Source organism: Callospermophilus lateralis, chromosome 20 (assembly GCF_048772815.1).
Source record: "Callospermophilus lateralis isolate mCalLat2 chromosome 20, mCalLat2.hap1, whole genome shotgun sequence".
In the NCBI taxonomy this organism is placed as follows: Eukaryota; Metazoa; Chordata; class Mammalia; order Rodentia; family Sciuridae; genus Callospermophilus; species Callospermophilus lateralis.
In genome coordinates, this window is record NC_135324.1 from 1,827,519 (window position 1) to 1,845,988 (window position 18,470).

At 54.8% G+C, this 18,470-nt stretch overlaps 1 protein-coding gene across 1 annotated transcript; it reads left to right on the forward strand.

The window, feature by feature from the left end:
* Positions 1–1,351: 1,351 nt before the first annotated feature.
* Rab43 (RAB43, member RAS oncogene family) lies at positions 1,352–17,441 on the forward strand. Its single transcript, XM_077106233.1, has 3 exons — positions 1,352–1,810; positions 13,195–13,378; positions 14,664–17,441. Exons 1-3 carry the CDS (start codon positions 1,613–1,615, stop codon positions 14,912–14,914), a joined length of 633 nt encoding a protein of 210 aa, XP_076962348.1. The 5' UTR covers positions 1,352–1,612; the 3' UTR covers positions 14,915–17,441.
* The last annotated feature ends 1,029 nt before the right edge of the window (positions 17,442–18,470 follow it).

Consider the following 18,470-nt stretch of genomic DNA (forward strand, 5'->3'; position numbering starts at 1 on the left):
TGGGGTCTTCTGTCTGGACCCATTGGCTGATTCCCAGGCGGGTGCAGGCGAAGGAGGCCCCCGGGCGGCCCTGGGCTCCCCCTGGGGCTGGGGGCGAGGCCGCGAGCAGGATGTGGGCGGGGCCTGCCTGGTGGGCGGGACTCATCGTGGCTAAGGGGAGGAGCGGGCGGACTTCCGGGACGCCGTTCCGAGGGCGGGGTCGGGATGCTGTGGGCGGAGTCAGGAGGGTACCGAAGGCGGAGTCGGGATGCTGTGGGCGGAGCCATGCGGGTGCTGGGGGAGAAGCGCTGCTGAGGGAAAGAGCGGCGCTGGGGGCGGAGTCGGAAGGGGTCCGAGTCGGGGTGCTGAGCGCTGCCGGAGGGAAAGAGCCGGCACTGGGGGTGGAGTCTGAAGGGGGCGGAGCCGGGTGCTGGGGGCGAAGCGCTGCTGAGGGAAACTCGGGAGCTGGGGAGGAAGTCGGAAGGGGGCGGAGTCGGGGTGCTGGGAGTGGAGCGCTGATGAGGGAAAGAGCGGCGCTGGGGGCGGAGTCGGGAGGGGGCGGAGTCGTGGTGTTGGGGTGGGAGCGCAGCTGAGGGAAAGATCGGCGCTGGGGGCGGAGTCGGAGTGTTGGGGGCGGAGCGTTGCTGAGGGAAAAAGCGGCGCTGGGAGGTCAGTCGGAAGGGGGCTGAGTCGGGTGCTAAGCGCCGCTGGGGGCAAAAGCGGGCGCTGGGGACGGAGTCGGGTGCTGGGGGCGGAGCGCTGCTGAGCGAAAGAGCGGCGCTGGGGATAGAGTCGGAAGGGGGCGGAGTCGGGGAGCTGGGTGTGGAGCGCTTCTGAGGGAAGAGCGGCGCTGGGGGCGGAGTCGGAGTGTTGGGGGCGGAGTCGGGGTGCTGGGAGTGGAGCGCTGATGAGGGAAAGAGCGGCGCTGAGGGCGGAGTCGGAGTGTTGGGGGCGGAGTCGGGGTGCTGGGAGTGGAGCGCTGATGAGGGAAAGAGCGGCGCTGGGGGCGGAGTCGGGAGGGGGCGGAGTCGTGGTGTTGGGGTGGGAGCGCAGCTGAGGGAAAGATCGGCGCTGGGGGCGGAGTCGGAGTGTTGGGGGTGGAGCGCTTCTGAGGGAAAGAGCTGCTCTGCGAACCGAGTCGGAGTGTTGGGGGCGGAGTCGGGGTGCTGGGAGTGGAGCGCTGCTGAGGGAAAGAGCGGCACTGGGGGCGGAGTCGGAAGGGGGCGGAGTCGGGGAGCTAGGAGTGGAGCGCGGCTGAGGGAAAGAGCGGCACTGGGGGCGGAGTCTTGGCGGGGCGGGGCCATGGGAAGGTGGGGCGCAGCCATTGGGCCGAGTCGCCCCCGGAGGCGTGGCCGGGGCGGGCCTGAGGGGCGGGCTCGCCGAGCGCCGAGCGGAGGGCGGCCGAGAGCCCAGCCGAGGGCCGGGCGAGGCGAGTCCTCCGGGGCGGCACCGAAGCCGCGGGACTTCGGGGCGGGGCCGAGGCCGGCGGCGCCACCGGTTCAGGTGTTGCGGCGGCTCCACGTCGCCCTAGCGGCCCTCGGGGCTGGAGCGCGCGGAGCCCCGGGCGCGCCCGGCGTGAGAGAGCCCGGACGGGCCGCAGCGTCCGAGCGCCGGCCCTTGGGGCTGGGCGGCCATGGCGGGCCCGGGCCCCGGGGACCCCGACGAGCAGTACGACTTCCTGTTCAAGCTGGTCCTGGTGGGCGACGCGAGCGTGGGCAAGACGTGCGTGGTGCAGCGCTTCAAGACGGGCGCCTTCGCCGAGCGCCAGGGCAGCACCATCGGCGTGGACTTCACCATGAAGACGCTGGAGATCCAGGGCAAGAGGGTCAAGGTGGGCGCCCCCCGGGGGTCCCAGAGCCGCCCGGGGGGGAGGCTCGGGTGGGCGCCGCCGCCTGGGGTGCGGGGGGGGGCAGGAACCCTGCTCCCGAGCGACTTTGGCGGGTGGCAGGCGACAGCCGGGCGACACCCCGCTCTGCAGCTGGCACCGATCGGGCCACCCCACGGGGGCGTGGGGACAGACCCCCTCTCCACCGCCCGAGGAGCTCCCCCTCCCCCCCCCGGCCCGATCTGCGACACCCCGCGGGTCCCCCCTGAGCGCGGGGAGCGACCAGGAAGTCGTGGCTCCGGGGACCCGGAGGCCAAAAGTTGTCGTTGTTATTGTTTTGGGTTTTTTTTTTTTTTGGGTCCTGGCCACGCCCCCTCCGCAGCCTCTTGGTGGACCCGGAGGTGGCCGTGGAACTTTCCTCGGTCGGGCGGGGCCATCGCCGGGTCCCCCCACCCCCACCCCCACCCCCACCCCCCGCGGGAGGGCGACAGAAACCGAGAAGTGCACACAGATACCGGAAGGTGGGGGAGAGGACCCGGGCTCTGGCAGTGGCCCCAAGACCAACCGGCAGGATGTGGCTGCCACAGTGTCCTGGCCCCGGGGGGGACTGATAAAGGATAGTGAGGAGGGAGATCCGAGTGTCCTCGTCCCCAGTGGAGCCGAGATCTGGACGGGGCAGGACGGTATCCTGCTCCGAAAGGGCGCTCCAACTGCCCCGAGCGATCTGCGCAGAGGTCCCCTGCCTTGTCTGAAAATCTCAAGTTCATGGGACAACTCCCAACCCCAGGGCAGGGGCTGTGTCCCCTCCTCCCTTTCTTTTCTAGATCCCTGGGATGGAACCCAGGGGGTCCTCAAGCCCTGAGCCCCGCCCCCAGCCTTATTTTCTATTTTATTTAGAGACAGGGTCTCCCTGAGTGGCTCAGGGCCTTGCTAAGTGGCTGAGGCTGGCCTCCACCTTGCAATCCTCCTGCCTCAGCCTCCCGAGTCTCAAGGACGACAGGCGTGTGTGCCACCACGCCCAGCTGTGTTTTCAAGAAGTGGATGAGAATCCCCAGAGCCTTGTTTCTCAGTGACTCTGCCCCTCTGGGTGCTCTAGGCCTGCTCCTTGTTGTTTAGGATACTAAAGCACTACTTCTTTGTTTCTGTTAAATTGGGATAATTTCTGGGTGTTGCCTTGGAGAAAAAGTTAAGCCAACCGGGTCTGTGTGACCTCAGCTCCTCTGGAGTACGGAGAGGGCAAGGTGCAAGGGCTGCCTGGGGGTGGAGTGTGCCCCTGGGGCTGAGTTTGCACCCGGTGATGATGGCAGCAGCCAGACTGAGTCACCAGGAACATCCAATCAACAAAGAGCAGCTAGTGCTAGTGGTTGACTTGTGTGTTTTGTTTTATTTGGTCCCAGAGATTGAACCCAGGGGTGGTTAACCCCTGAGCCCCGTCCCCAGCCCTTTTAATATTTTATTTAAAGACAGGGTCTCGCGGAGTTGCTTTACAGCCTTGCTATATTATTGAGGCTGGCCTCCACCTTTTGATCCTCCTGCCTCAGCCTCCCAAGCAGTTATAGGTCTATTCTGCTCCTGGAGAGCACTATTATTATTATTATTATTATTATTACTATTATTTTGCATTTCCATTGTTGTTATTGTTGCTTTTTTCCCCCTTGGAACCCTTCTGCATGCTAAGCACTCTTTGCCACTCAGCTAAGTCCCCACCCATCTCCCAAAGGACAAAGTTGCCTTTGGGCACTGAGCTAGGAACTGGTAGTGGGACTTCAAAACATTTTGATCTTCCCCCCAGGGCAGGGCTGCTTCTCAGAGTCTGGTTGTTTGGACTGGGAAAGCCTTTGGCAATGACTTACCTTTTTTTTTTTTTTTTTTTTTTTTGTGGTCAGAGAAATCTGAAGCCCAGCCCAGCCCCCTGAGGCTTGAATTTAAGGGTACCCTGTCCTTGAGGTCCTGGAGACCTGGGGTCTGCTGACTCAGCAGGAGGAAGTCATTTTTCTTCTCCCCAGTGTGTTTCCTAATCCAGAAAGGACTTCTGAGGTGTCCTGTAGCAATGTGATTTTATTTATTTTATTTTTTTATTTTTGGTCCTGGGGATTGAATCCGGGGTGTATAACCACTGAGCCACATCCCCAGCTCCCCTCCTTTTTTTTTGTATTTTATTTAGAGACAGAGTCTCGCTGAGTTGCTAAGGTCTTCACAAAGTTGCTGAGGCTAGCCTCCAACTTGCCATCCTCCTGCCTCAGCCTCCTGAGTCACTGGGATTACAGATGTGCCCACTGCGCGTGGCTGTGATTTTTTTTTTAAACTCCGTTTATTAATATTTAAGGGCTGGGGATGTAGGTCAGTTGGAAGAGTGCTTGCCTCGCATGCACAAGGCCCTGAATTCAATCCCCAGCACCACAAAAAATAAAAAGAAAAGAAAAACATGTAATATACAGGGGCTGGGGTTGTGGCTTAGTGGCAGAGCGCTTGCCTAGCACATGTGAGACCCTGGGTTTGATCCTCAGCACCACATAACAATGAAATAAATAAAATAAAGGTATTGTGTCCATCTACAACTAAAAAAAATTTTTTTAAAGGCTATTTGGGTTTAAAAAAAAAAAAAACATTTAATTTACACCCAGTAGACCAGGGATTGAACCCAGGGGCACTTACTGACTGAGCCCCATCCCCAGCCCTTTTTTATATTTTTATTAGAGACAGGGTCTCTCTGAGTTGCTTAGGGCCTCGTGAGTTTCTGAGGCTGGCCTCCAACTTGTGATCCTCTTGCCTCAGCCTCCCAAACTGCTGGGATGACAGGCGTGGGCCACCGCATTCTGCTGATGCTGGGTTTTGTTCAAGTTTGAGGACTCTTAAGTCAGCTGCTGGTGTTCCAGCTCTTTGAGGCTTGAAAGTCAGAGGTAAAGGCCAACAGGGCCAAGGTTCAAAGGGCTTATTTTTGCAGTCCTGGGAATTAGACACAGAGGTGACCTACGACCTAGGTACATCTCTAGCTGCCCCCATTTTTTTTTTCTGATTTTTTTTGGGGGGGGGAAGATGCTGAGAATTTATTTAACCCTGTACCCAACACTTTTTTTTTTTAAGGACCAGGAATTGAACCCAGGGGTGCTCAACCACTGAGCCCCATCCCCAGCCCTTTTTCTATGTTATTTAGTGACAGGGTCTCACCAAGTTGCTCAGTGCCTTGCTAAATTGCTGAGGCTGGCCTCAAACCCTTAATCCCCTCCAACTCTTAATCCTCCTGCCTCAGCCTCCTGAACTGGACTGTGCACCCTGCCCTCGCTGAGTTGCTTTCCGTCCTTACTAAGTTGCTGAGGCTGGCCTCCAACTTGGGATCCTCCTGCCTCAGCCTCCCAAGCAGTTAGAGGTATATTCTGCTCCTGGAGGGCATTATTATCATTATTCCTTCAAGTCACAGGGCTGCAGGTGGCCAGAGACACACATGCCATTCCGTCCTTGACTATTTATCTGTTCATATTTATTAGAGAGCCGCTGAGATAAGGAGTGATTGGCTAACCCATGGTCTCATGCAAGTCAAAAACACCAAACCAGGATTTGAACTCAGGGTGGGCCTGGTTCCTAAGCCCTGGGCTCATTTTTTGTGCTTGATTACTCTTCTGATTCCGCAAAGGGTTTTTTGTTTGTTGTTTGCTTGAGTACTGGAGGTTGGACCTATGGGTGCTTTTTTGTGCCCAACCTCGCCACTTTTTTTTGTGGTGCTGGACATTGAACCCAAGGCCCTGTGCATTCGAGCCAACTGAGCTCTACCAACTGAGTTGCATCCCAATCCACATGCCCAGCTCTTTAAAAAAATGTTCTTTTTGATTTTGAAACAGGCTCTCACTAAGCTGCTGAGGCTGGCCTCCAACTTGCAATCCTCCTGCCTCAGCCTCCCAGATTGGCTGGGATTACAAGTGTGCCACCCCCACCCATTTTAAGATTCCTGAAAGTTCAATGAATCCAGTAAAAATGCAGTTGTGGCCATTGCATTTACTGAGAGAAGTAAACTTGGGTTTTTTTTTTTTTTTTCTTTTTTGAAATCAAGTTTTTCATAGTAAGGATTGACTTAAAGAATCAGGATTTTGATCAATTAACTAGAACATTTAGATTGCCACAGGCAGCTCACATGGGCTGCCCGCTAGATTCTGTGTCATTTCTTGTACCCTCATGGATGCCTTTGGCTCTTGCTCCCAGGACTTAAAAAGTGAGTCGGAGAACTGGGCGCCTGCCTGAAATTATGGTAGTTCTGGAGGCTGAGGCAGGAGGATCGCAAGTTGGAGGCCAGCCTCAGCAACTTAGGGAGACCCTAAACAATTTGGTGAGACCCTGTGTCTAAGGAAAATACAGAATAGGGTTGGGGATGGGGCTTATAGATCAAGTGCCCCGCCCTGGGTTCAATCCCCAGTACCCCCCCAAAAAAAGAAAGTGCTTTGGTCTCAGCCCAGGCCCTGGGTTAAAGAGTTTCTCCTTGACTTGTTTTTGAAGATAAAATCCGCTTGCATGGTTCAAATTCCAAAATTTCCAAGACTTAAAAGGTATACAGAAAAGCTAGGTGTGGGACTGAGTGCCTGGTATCCCAGTCACCTGGGAGGCTGAGGCCGGAGGATCACAAGGTTGAGGCCAGCCTCAGCAATTTAGAGAGAACCTGTCTCAAAATAAATAAAAAGGGGCTGGGGATGTGTCTCTATGGTTCAAATAAAATGATAAACAGCAAAGATGTCCCTTTTACCTTTGTCTTCTAAAAAGTGTCTTCTATAAACAGAAGAATTTCTAGTTTATTCTAAAAATGTTATTGTAAATAAAACCCCAGAGTGCCTCATGCACACTAATATAAGGGATTACTTTCCGCTTGCTGTTGTTAACCATGTCCTCTCTGGTGACACAGAGGACAGGTTGGGTTTGCCCTTCCCTTCCCACCTGCCCCCCGCCCCCCAGGAAATCTCAGCTGGTTCTAAATCCTTACAAGGTCCTGGTGGCTCCTGAGTCCCTGTTATCTGGGGCGACACAAAGGCCTGTTATGTAAACTGGGTTTTGCAGATCACTAGACTCAGCCTCCCGAGCAGAGCTGAGGCTGGCCTTGTTCAAATGCCTCCCCTTGATTCAATTCTCCACTGGGGACAGGCCACGTCTCTTCTCCCACCCAGGTAGAGTCTGTGCCCTTGGGCCTGGGCCTTGGATTTCAGGACCTTTGGTTTTCAGTCTCAAGTGGCCCTTGTCCCCACCTGTCATTTTGGATTTTCTGGCTTTCAGAAGAAAGGGCAGTTAGCTAGGTGTGGGGCATGTGGGGACGCACACGCCTGTCATCCCAAATCTCAGCTCTGGAGGCTGAGGCAGGAGGATCGCAAGGTGGAGGCCAGCCTCGACCACTGAGCGAGGCCCTGAGCAACTCAGCGAGACCCTGTCTCTAAATAAAATAGAAAAAAGGGCTGGGGACGGGGCTCAGGGGTTGGGCACCCCAGGGTTCAATCCCTGGGACCAAAAAAAAAATCAATCAATTAATTAATTTTAAGAAAATTTTATTGCTCTGATCCACAGACCGTAAATCACTCCACCCAGGGTACAATTCCGGGATTTGTCCTTGTTACTATGGTCACAGAATCGTCCAAACGTCACCACAGCCCGTTTTAGGGTATTTCCATCATCCCAAAAGAACTCGCCTGTCACTCCCAGATGCCACTCCTCCGGCCCCCTGGCAACCAACTGATCTATTTTCTGTCGCTATAGATTGGCTCACTCTGGGCTTCACAACAGGGTGGGGACTCTGTGGCTTTTCTTGGAGCATAATTTTTTCAGGGTCCAAGTTAATTTTTATGTTCTCCTCTTCCCCGCACTTTGCCCTGCCCCCGGTGATTAGCACTAATCTGAATCATTATATAAATGTATGTGTGTATATATTTATTTATTTTATTTTTTTAATTTTTATTTTATTTATTTATATTTTTTTGGTCCCAGGGCCTGAACCCAGGAGTGCTTAACCCCTGAGCCCCGTCCCCAGCCCTTTTTATATTTTATTTAGAGACAAGGTCTCCCTGAGTTGCTTAGGACCTTCCTAAGTGGCTGAGGCTGGCCTCCAACTAGCGATCCTCCTGCCTCAGCCTCCCAAGTCGCTGGGATGACAGGTGTGCAGCACCGCCCTCCGTTTCATTTCTTGTTATTTTCAAAGATTCCTCTTTGCTTTTTTGAATTTGTTTCTTGGAGTATAAAGATCTGTAGGCTTGGGGCTAGGGAGACCCTAGATTCCATCCCAGTGAGGTGGGGGGTAGGGAAGGTCCTTGAAACTGATCTTTTTTTCTTCTCCAGAGCCTCAAGCAAGTTGAGATGGAATTAAAAGGGAAGAGAAGTCAGGAACCAGGGGTGCTGCCCTAGAATCCCAGTGGCTTGGGAGGCTGAGGCAGGAGGATGGCAATTTGGAGGCCAGCCTCAGCAACTCAGCGAGACCCTGTCTCTAAATAAAATATGACAAGGGCTGGGAGGTGGCTCAGGGGTTAAGCAGCCCTGGATTCAATCCCCAGCACCAAAAAAAAGGGTAAATCCGAGGCAGACCCTGTTCCTCGGGGCTCACCTCTGGATGGGGAGACAGATGTGTAAACAGGCACCAATCATGTGACACTGTTAGTGCCGTTGCCGTGGTGACTGGGATTTCCAAGCCAAGCGTCAGACCACGTGCCTGACAAGTTCACTTAGGTTTATTGTGGTGACAGCAGGACCGAGTGTTGACAATGTGGCCAAGCCCTGGGTTGCCAGGATTGTAGTGGAGATGTGCTAGAGGACCCTGGGGGACCCGGCAGTCAGCGCTGCCCAGAGCCACAGGAATGTGTGGGCTTGGTGAGGCTCTGAGGGTCAGTGCGTTGTTGTCCAGAGGAGGCCAAGGCTTTGGGCTCCATGGCTGTGGGGCGGGGGAGGAAGCTGTAGTCACTGCAGCTCAGGAGGCTGAGGCAGGAGGATCGCAAGGTGGAGGCCAGCCTCAGCCACTTAGCAAGGTCCTGAGCCACTCAGCGAGACCCTGTCTGTAAATAAAATGCAAAATACGGTTGGGATGGGGCTCAGTGGTTAGCTCCCCTGGGTTCAATCCCCAGAACCAAGAAAAAAAAAAAACTGGGAGGAGCCTGCCACCCCTTATTGTCCACTTGGTACCCTCCTGTCCCAGTGGACAGGAACTGGGCTGAGTTCCCTTGGAGGGCTCCTGATCCCCAAGTGTTTCCCCCTGGTGTCCAGAGACCTGTCCGCGTGGTGTTCGGTTGGCAACAGGAAGGAGCCCTGGTGGAAGCTCCTCGGTAGGTGGCCAGTGTTATCTTCCAGTGAAGGAAGATGAGAATGCTGGAAGCCGGCAGCCTTTCTGAGCAACTGAGGCAGGATCTGTGGGCTACGTACTGAGGTCCTTTGCCACATCATAAGTGGCCGCACTGAGGCTCCCTGTGCCTGGCCGCCTCTTACTACTGTGTCCGCCTGCCTGGCTGCCCATGTGCTGGTGTCATCGGCAAGTCCCTAGAGACCTGGTGTCTTATCATTGTCTTGTCCCTTAGCTGTGGCTGGTGCTGACCTGCGCCTGAGCTCGGGAGAACAGACGCGGAGCTGCCCAGAGGAGGGGCCCAGCACCCACCCTCGGGTTGTTCTCTCCACATCCCAAGACGCCATGAAAAATAGCTCAGGAACTTGAATTTGGGTCATTGTGACCGTTTCAGTGTTTGTCCTGAGAACTCACTTGTCCAAGGTCCCTTTCTGATTTAAAGACGCAGAGAACTTTCCACTCCCTGCCTCAGAACTCAGGAGACAGACTTCAGATAAATTCCTCTCTGCCTCCTTCTGGAGGGACAGAGGGGGGCTCTGGGCTTTTTGAGGGGGGTCCTGGGTATTGAACTTGGGGCCCTGAGCCCCGTCCCCAGCCCTTTTTCTATTTTATTTAGAGACAGGGTCTCCCTGAGTTGCTCAGGGCCTCGCTAAGTGGCTGAGGCTGGCCTCCACCTTGCGATCCTCCTGCCTCAGCCTCCCCAGTGGCTTGGGATGACATGTGTGCCAGACTCTGTCTCAAAATAAAAAAATCAAAAGGGCTGGGGACGGGGCTCAGTGGTAAAGCACCCCTGGGTTCCATCCCTGGTGCCATTAAAAAAAAATTGGCTTCTCATCACCTTCCCTGACCATCCAGGGCCAAGTACGGTGGCCTTTACCTTCTTCTGAGTGTCTGTTATCACCTTCCAGAAATTTCTATTTGCATTTTTGCCCTTGCTAAAAATGGGTGCTGTTTACACCTCATTCCCCTGCCTCAGTGCTGCTTCACCACTGAGCCCCCTCCCCAGCCCTTTTTAATCTTTGAGACATTGCAGAGGCTGGCCTCAACCTTGCGATCCTCCTGCCTCAGCCTCCCAAGTTACAGGGATTCGACATTATACATTAAAAACACTGGCCTCAAAATTACAGTGGGTCCATAAAGATTGTAGAATGGGTGCATTTATCAGGCCCCTTTGGCATGCGAGCCCCAGCCACTTGATTGTGTTAGCTGTGACCCTAATGGTCCCTTTATTGACAGATGAAAAACTGAATTAGGTTGTGGCCCAGAGACACAAAGCTTGTGACAGAATGGGGTCACAGTCTCGGGCCTGTCGGGGTCCAGAGCAGCCACTGCCCATTTTGCTCTCATTTGCAGGGGATGGTGAGGGTGAGACGCCCCAGGTCCTGGGTTCTCCAAATATCTCCTCTGTCCCTGCTCACGTCACAGCCGCAGGGTGACCTAGATTCCTCAGTCTGTAGTTATTTGTTTGTTTGTTTTGCATTTTTATTTTACCTTATTTTTAGTTTTCTTTTTAAAGTAACTTATATGTATTTTTAAAACTGTGCTTGTTGATTTTCTGTTCATGTTTATATATTGTGTAATGATGAGATCCAGGTCATGGGCATGGGGACCATGATACATGTGTCATTTCTTTGTGTTGGAAACATCCAAAATCCCCTCTGGGAGTTGCTTTGAAATATTCAATTGAAGCCGGGGGCAGTGGCCCACAGCCTGTAATCTTAGTAGCTCGGGAGGCTGAGGCAGGAGGATCGCAAGGTGGAGGCCAGCCTCAGCCACTTAGCCAGGCCCTGAGCAAATCAGCGAGACCCTATCTCTCAATAAAAAATAAAAAGGGCTGGGGACCAGGCTCAGGGGTTAAGTGTCTCTGCGTTCGATTCTGGATACCAAAAAATAAAAAGAGAGGAAACCCCCCAGTAGCTCAGAATATATAGGCCAAAGTCCTTCCTTCAGGGTCTCTAAGATCCATTTTTCTGCGTATTTCTGTGTCACTCTGTTGCTGTCCTTCTCTTTCCTCTGCTACAAACAATTCTTTTTGCTTTCTTTGAATGTACCAGTCACGGTCTCTGCCTCAGGGGACATATTAGCCCATTTTCCGTTGCTATAACAAAGTGCCTGAGGCCAGGTATCTTATAGAGCAAAAAGGTTCATGTGACTCAAAGTCTTCAGTATTGCCAAGCGTGACAGCAGCATCTGCTCAGCTTGACACCCTTTGGCCACCTCATGTCATGCCAGATGGCATCATGGGAAGGTGGGGTGGGGGGAAGGCTTGTGAAGGGGAGAGATCACACAATGAGACAGGAGGCCCGGAATGAGAAGTGTACGACTTCCTCTGATAACAGGATCTACCTGGGTTCCCGTCTAGGGGACGCCCCTGTCACTCCCCTCCAAGAGCTCCATCACCTCGACCCCACCCCACTAAGAACCAGGCGCACCTCGTGAACCCTCCACATGCTCCAAATGACCACAGGGCCTTGGGACTGCCTCCTTTCCAGAATGTTCTCTGGGCTCCCTCTCTTTCCAGTGGGTATGTCGGGGGGCCATTCTGAGGTTCACTCCTCCCAGGATGCACAGCTCCTGTCTCTGCTTGGTTTTTCTTATCACTCTCCAGTGGACTTGTATTATTATTATTGTTGTTGTTGTTGTTATTATTATTATTTCAGCACCAAGGATTGAACCCAGGGCTGCCTGACCATAAGGCACGTCCCCAGCCCTTTGCCCTTTTTATTTTTCTTATTTAGAGACGGGGTCTCAATGAGTTGCTTAGGGGCTCCCTAAGTTGTGGAGGCTGGCCTCCAACTTGCCATCCTCCTGCCTCAGCCTCCCAAGTCACTGGGCTTATGGTATGGGCGTGCGCCAGTGCACATGGCTGTTTTAATTGTTTCGCAGTCAGGATCATCTTCTGTTAAGAGTGGACATCTTACTGGATGATCCCGTCGGGGAGTTGGTCCTGGTGAACATGTCACGTCTACTTGAAAAAAGACGTGCCCTTGGGCAGGGTTGGATGTTTTGTTCTAGAAATGTCAAGACTGAGTCTAGAGTGTTGCTTAGACACTTGTCATCCTGCTATCCCCCCCCCCATTGTGTATGAGCACCCACATATCAGAGAGGACACTCAGCCTTTGGTTTTTGGGGATTGGCTTATTTCACTCAGCATGATCGTCTCCAGCTCTGTCCATTTACCAGCAAATGCCATCATTTCATTCTTCTTGATGACTGCGTAATATTCCACTGTGTATATGGACCCCAGTTTCTTTATCCATCCACCTGTTGAAGGGCACCTGTCAATTTTTTGGAAAGGGATGTTAAAATCTTCAACTACATTTTTGGACTTATTTTTCCCTTTATTTGCATACTTTTTTTTTTTATTTTACTTTAAGAAATTTAAAACTGTCATTAAATGACTGTATGAGATGCGCACAGCTTGGCACCATTGTGTCTCTGATAAAAGCCCCTTTTGTCATTATCTTTAGTTTGGTTGTGAGATTCCATCTTGCTGTGCTGCCCAAGCCGGTCTTTAACTCCTGGGCTGAAGAGATCCTCCTGACTCAGCCTCCCCAATATTAAATGTCATTTATTTCTTGTAGCTCTTTATTTGGAATGGCTCCTTGGCCTGAAGTTACAGTATATCATTTACATATTTTCTCATGAATATTTTATATGTATGTATAATTCATGTCCTTTCTTCCTGTTTGTATCCTTACAGCATATCTTGGTGGATGGCATATATTTGGGTCTTATTATTATTATTTATTTGGGTCTTGTCTTTTTTAATCTGATGTCTGGGCTTTTAACTCAATCATTTAGTGAATTTATGTTTCCTTATTTGTTTATTTATTGATCCTGGGGATTGAATTCCTGAGCCCAGTCCCCAGCCCTTTTGATGTTCTATTTAGAGACAGGGTCTCACTAAGTTGCTGAGGCTGGCCTCCAACTTGCGGTCCTCCTGCCTCAGCCTCCCGAGCCTCTGGGATGACAGCAAGCGCTGCTCTCTGGGTCTCAGGTGGCTTGTCCCTGTGGATCTGCTGGGGGCTGGTTCTGTGGGTCCCCCTCCCTGTCCCTGTGCTCAGCGACCCCCCCATTAACCGCACCCTTCTCCCCACAGCTGCAGATCTGGGACACCGCGGGCCAGGAGCGCTTCCGCACCATCACCCAGAGCTACTACCGCAGCGCCAACGGCGCCATCCTGGCCTATGACATCACCAAGCGGAGCTCCTTCCTGTCGGTCCCTCACTGGATCGAGGACGTGCGGAAGTACGCAGGCGCCAACATCGTGCAGCTGCTGATCGGTGAGCTGGGGGCGGGGCCTGGGGGCCACAGACTGTCCTTGCCCCGCCCCCTTTTCTAGTTCCCGGATTGAACCCAGGAGCCTTTACCGGCGGACCACCCTTCCTTCCTTGTGTTTTTAATTTTGAGACAGGGCCTTGCTAAGTGGCTTGGGGACCGACATCCCAGCAGCTCGGGAGGCTGAGGCAGGAGGATCACAAGGTGGAGGCCAGCCTCAGCAACTTAGGCCCTAAGCAACTCAGCGAGACCCTGTCTCTAAATAAAATATGAAAAGGGCTGGGGACGGGGCTCAGGGGTTAAGCACCCCTGGGACCAAAAAACAAAGAGAGAGAAAGAGAGAGAGGAGGTTTACTTTGGCTCCTAGTTCTAGAGGTCCAAGGCCAACAGGCTGTTTCTGCAGATGGCCTTGTTGCTGGCAGAGCCCGGTCACAGTCGGTCACGGTCAGGCGGCAGGCATGTGCCTTGTCTCTCTGGTTTTATAAATCAGGATTCCATCTTGGGGCTCCTCCCTGATGGCTTTATCTACTCCCTGTGGCCACCCCCTGTGAACACCGCAATTGGATTGTTTCTACCCTGTGAGAACCTCACGGGTCATAAACTGCATCCTGAGTTGGTGTGAGGACAAACCATGTTCAAGTCATAGGCCCAGTGTCCACGCCTGTAGTCCCAGTGACTCAGGAGGCTGAGGCAAGAGGATTGCGAAGTTGGAGGCCAGCCTCTACATTTTACCAGGACCTTGTCTTAAAACGACTGAACGAGGGCCAGGGGTTAGCTCAGCTGCAGAATTTCCCTGAATTCCATCCCCTGCACCATACATCACCCATCAATCAACTTAAATCATGTGGCCAGGTACAGTGGCCTCTGTTCCCTCAGGAGGCTGAGGCAGGAGGATCACTTGAGGCCACAGGGTGAGGCCCTGTCTTTCAAACAAGGTTAACGGCCTTTGAGGGTTAACGAGGCCCTAAGCGACTTAGCAAGACCCCACCTCACAACAGAAATAAATACATGAGTAGATACGTGGAAAGGGCCATGTCCTAGCTTGGAGGCCCAGTGCCACCAAAAGAAAGGTTAGAATTAAAAAGGCCATATTAAGGAAGATTGTTGACTGACTGACTGACTGACTCCACAGGACAGCTCAGGGGGAAGGGTTTACTGGGGCTTCCTGGATTCAGAGGCCGTGTCTGTGGTCCCTGACCCCAAGGCTCTGGGCCTGGGTGAGGTGGGTGACAGGGATGGCCCTGCTCAGGTGGCCTTGGGCCCGCTCACCGCTTCACGTACCCCCCCCAGGGAACAAGGCAGACCTGGCTGAGCTCCGGGAGGTGCCGCTGGCCGAGGCCCAGAGCCTGGCCCGGCACTACGACATCCTGTGCGCCATCGAGACCTCGGCCAAGGACTCGCGCAACGTGGAGGAGGCCTTCCTCAGGGTGGCCACGGAGCTCATCATGCGGCACGGCGGCCCCTTGTTCAGCGAGAAGAGCGGCGACCACATCCAACTGGACAGCAAGGACGTGGCCGAGGGCTGGGGCTGTGGCTGCTGACTGGCCTCTGTCCCCCTCCGCCCCCCTGGCACCTTCCAGAACTGGGGGAGCCGCGGGGGCCACCCTGTGACCCGCCACCCTGTGATCCGGCAGGAGCAGGAGCCCAGGGCAGGTGGGAGCCCGTCCTTCACATGCCAAGACTGGCCTGAGCCCTGCAGGGCCACCACAGTGGGAAAGGGGCCAAGGTCCAACCTGTGACCACCTTCTGCCCAGCAGGTGGCTGCCCTCCAGGGAGGTGGCTGGCACCCTAGCTTCTTCCAGATCATTCTGGAACCTTCTAGATCATTCCGGAACCTTCCAGATCATTCCGGAATCTTCCAGATCATTCCGGAACCTTCCAGATCCCTCTGGGGCCTCTGGAGCCCAGAGAGCAAGATGACCTGGGCAGCCAACTGGACTTGTCCCTCGGGCTGCCCTTCCTCCTGCACTGCCAGCCCTAGGCCCCGCACCCCGGCCTGGCTCGCCGCCTTATCAGGACCTCGGGTTTTCCTGGTTTTCCATGGAGCTTGTCAAGTGGCCCAAGAGTGGGGTCGTGGCCCGTGGCCAGCTGGGCACTGTGGGTTGGCTTGGGGCCCAGGGACTGGCCAGTCAGGTCGCACCATAGCTGATCCCTCAGTGCTGGCTCAGAAGTGTGGCCAGTAGGGGACGAGGCAGGGACAGGCCTCAGAGGCCAGGGCAGCTCTCTGGAGGCCCTGGGTCCCTCCTCAGTGCCAGGACAGACGGAGGATTCCTCAAGACGGTCGGGGGGACCTGGAGGCAGGAGCCTGTCATCCCAGCAGCTTGGGAGGCTGAGGCAGGAGGATTGCAAGTTGGAGGCCGGCCTCAGCAACTCAGGAAGACCCTGACTCTAAATAAAATCTAAAAAGGGCTGGGGACAGGGCTCTGTGGTGAGGCACCCCTGGGTTCCATCCCTAGAACCAAAAAAAAAATTATCCTCCACCTGTGCTGGGTGCTGAGGTCAAAGTTGGGGCCTCTTGTAAAATAGCATCGGGGACCCTGAGGGGTCCCAGTGACTGACTGAGGGGACCTGGGACCCCGTGTCAGCTCCTTCTGCACGGACACCCCTTCCCCCACCACATAAATCCACTGTCACTTCAGCTGAGGCCACTTCCCTGCGGTTCCTCCCAGGCTGGGCCGGCTCAGCCCCAATGCAGGGACAGCAGGAAGTGGGCGGAGCCAGAGGGGGCCTGGCAGAAGAAGAGTCCTCAGGTCTCGGTGGACCACTGGTATTTTCTACTCCAAAGCAGGAGGTGGGGCCGGCCGCCCTGGCCTTTGGTCTGCATTGGCCCCATTCCCAGGTCAGGGGGCCAGGTGCAGGTGTCCTGGGGCCTGGTGGCCTGGTTTCCGCTCCAGACTTCTAGGGAGCTGTGGCCTGTGGTTCTAGAAGGGGGTGGGGCTGGGCCAGGGCCGCTCGGAGGGTGGTCATGGCAGAGCTCCTGTCCGAGGTCAGGTAGTACCCATCCCTGAGGGTGCCTTTCTGGCCTCAGAGGTCCCTAGAAGCATTTGGGACCCGGTGTGCCAGGAATAGTATGTAGCCAAGGTGTGGTGACCCGCCTGTCAGCCCGGCTGTTCAGGAGGCTGAGGCAGGAGGATCGCAAGGTGGAGGCCAGGCTCAGCCACTTGGGCCCTGAGCAACTCAGCGAGACCCTGTCTCTAAATAAAACACAAAACAGGGCTGGGGACGGGGCTCCGTGGGCCAGGGCCCCTGGGTTCAGTCCCTGGTGCCAAAAAGAGAAGAAAAAAAAAATTCTACTAATGACTCAGCAGGACACATGTCACCAGGGCCCTGCCCCAGGATCCTCTGGCCAGAGCCATTTCCCACAGCCAAGGCCCCATGCTGCTGGCCCTTCTGGGTCCCACCAGGAGGGGCCTCACTGTCCCTCAGGGGTTGGGCCTCTGTCCAATGGAGACCTGAGCTTGGGTACAGGAGGGTGGGGACTGTGTGACACAAAACCTGCTGTGTCCTTCTGCTGGCGGCCTCCCAGGGGCCCAGGGCCTGGGGGCACTTTAATCTCTTCCTTTGTTTATAAAGTGCTCAACCGCAGGAGCAGGTGGGGCCCGGACAGCAGGAAGGGGGCGGAGCCAGAGGGGCCCAGGGCAGAAGAAGAGTCCGCGGGTCTGGGTGGACCCCTGGGATTTTCTATTCCACAGCAGGAGTGGAGCAGGGGACCCTCCCAGAGATGCCAGAGAGGTTTTCTTTCTCCTTCCAGGAGGGGACCTGTCCCCAGGACCCCGCCCCTGGGTGGGGCAAGGAGAAAGCTCCCGATTCATATTGAATTCAGTTTCTCTCTCCAGCCGGACCCGCCCACCCTCAGGGCGGGACAGGGCGGGTGGCAGGGGCCCAGCCAGCCCGGGGGTGGGTGCCATTTGCATTTGGGGATCTTTTTCACTTTTCACGTTACCTATTTATGAATATTAAAAAGTCTTTATATCAGATCTATTTTTGAAAACTTGGAGAAGTGGCCTCTTTGGGACCCTCAGAGCCAGAGTGCGAATCCTGATCCATTAAACCGATTCTGAAACCCGCCATCTGTGTCTCTCCTCTGTGAGCCCCAGCCAGCCCTCCCCCCCCCCCACCCACCCAAGGCCTCTCCTGGACCCCCTTTGGGGACAGGGAGTCGGAGACTACAGGACAAAAGAGGCCTGGGGTTGGGTCCTGTCTCAGCTCAGGGGATGCTGTGTGGCCTTGGGGAACTCACTGCCCCTCTCTGGGCTGCAAGTTCTCGGGTGGGAATGGCGTCAGGAGGGCTCTTTGGTGACTCTGCTTCTTAAACAGAAGCCAATGGTCCTGGAGGGTTCCTTGTTCCCGTCACACAGTGGTGGCAGGCACACAGTGGGTCTTTGGGATGCCTTTGTGCCTCAGTCGGGTACCCGGATGAGCAGCCTGGGCGCCCACAGTCCACCCGTGTGACCTAGATCTGTCTCTGGTCACTGCTGAGATGGAGGCTTTCCTGCTTTTGTGGCCTCCCGAGGGAAACGGGGACAGACGGATGACATGAGGGTCAAACGAGCCTCCATCGAATCCCAGGTCCAACCAGGTGCGGTGGCCCACGCTGTGTCATCCCAGGGGCTCAGGAGGCTGAGGCAGGAGGATCGCAAGGTGGAGGCCAGCCTCAGCCCTAAGCAACTCAGGGAGACCCAGTCTCTCAATAAAATAGAAAAAGGGGCTGGGGACAGGGCTCAGGGGTCAAGTGCCCCTGGGTTCAGTCCCTGGTGCCACAATGACATGAAATGGGATGCATGAGTCCCTCTCAGCTGTCCTGTGGGTGGCTTCTCTGGGGGACCTAGATACGGACCCCCGTGTGTTTCCCAGAATATCTGCACACAGGGGTCCGTCCCCGACACTCCAAGGTGCTCACAGGAAAAGTGTCACTTTGGAGAGAGAGTGTCCTTTGGGCCCCTGCCTTAACCTGCCGAGTCGTGTCTTAAGGTCTTGGCCTTGAAAACATGTTACTTATGACAATTTTGGTTACAATGCTATTTTTTTTTTGGAATGGAACCCAGGAGCCCTTCACCACGGAGCCCTGTCCCCAGCCCTTTTTATTTTCATTTTTTT

Bases quoted from the DNA above. Each gene is read 5' to 3' on its own strand.
- Rab43 (XM_077106233.1), top strand. From the start codon at position 1,613: ATGGCGGGCCCGGGCCCCGGGGACCCCGACGAGCAGTACGACTTCCTG. The intron at 1,811-13,194 runs GTGGGCGCCCCC...TTCTCCCCACAG, and splicing joins TCCAGGGCAAGAGGGTCAAG to CTGCAGATCTGGGACACCGC. The intron at 13,379-14,663 runs GTGAGCTGGGGG...TACCCCCCCCAG, and splicing joins CATCGTGCAGCTGCTGATCG to GGAACAAGGCAGACCTGGCT.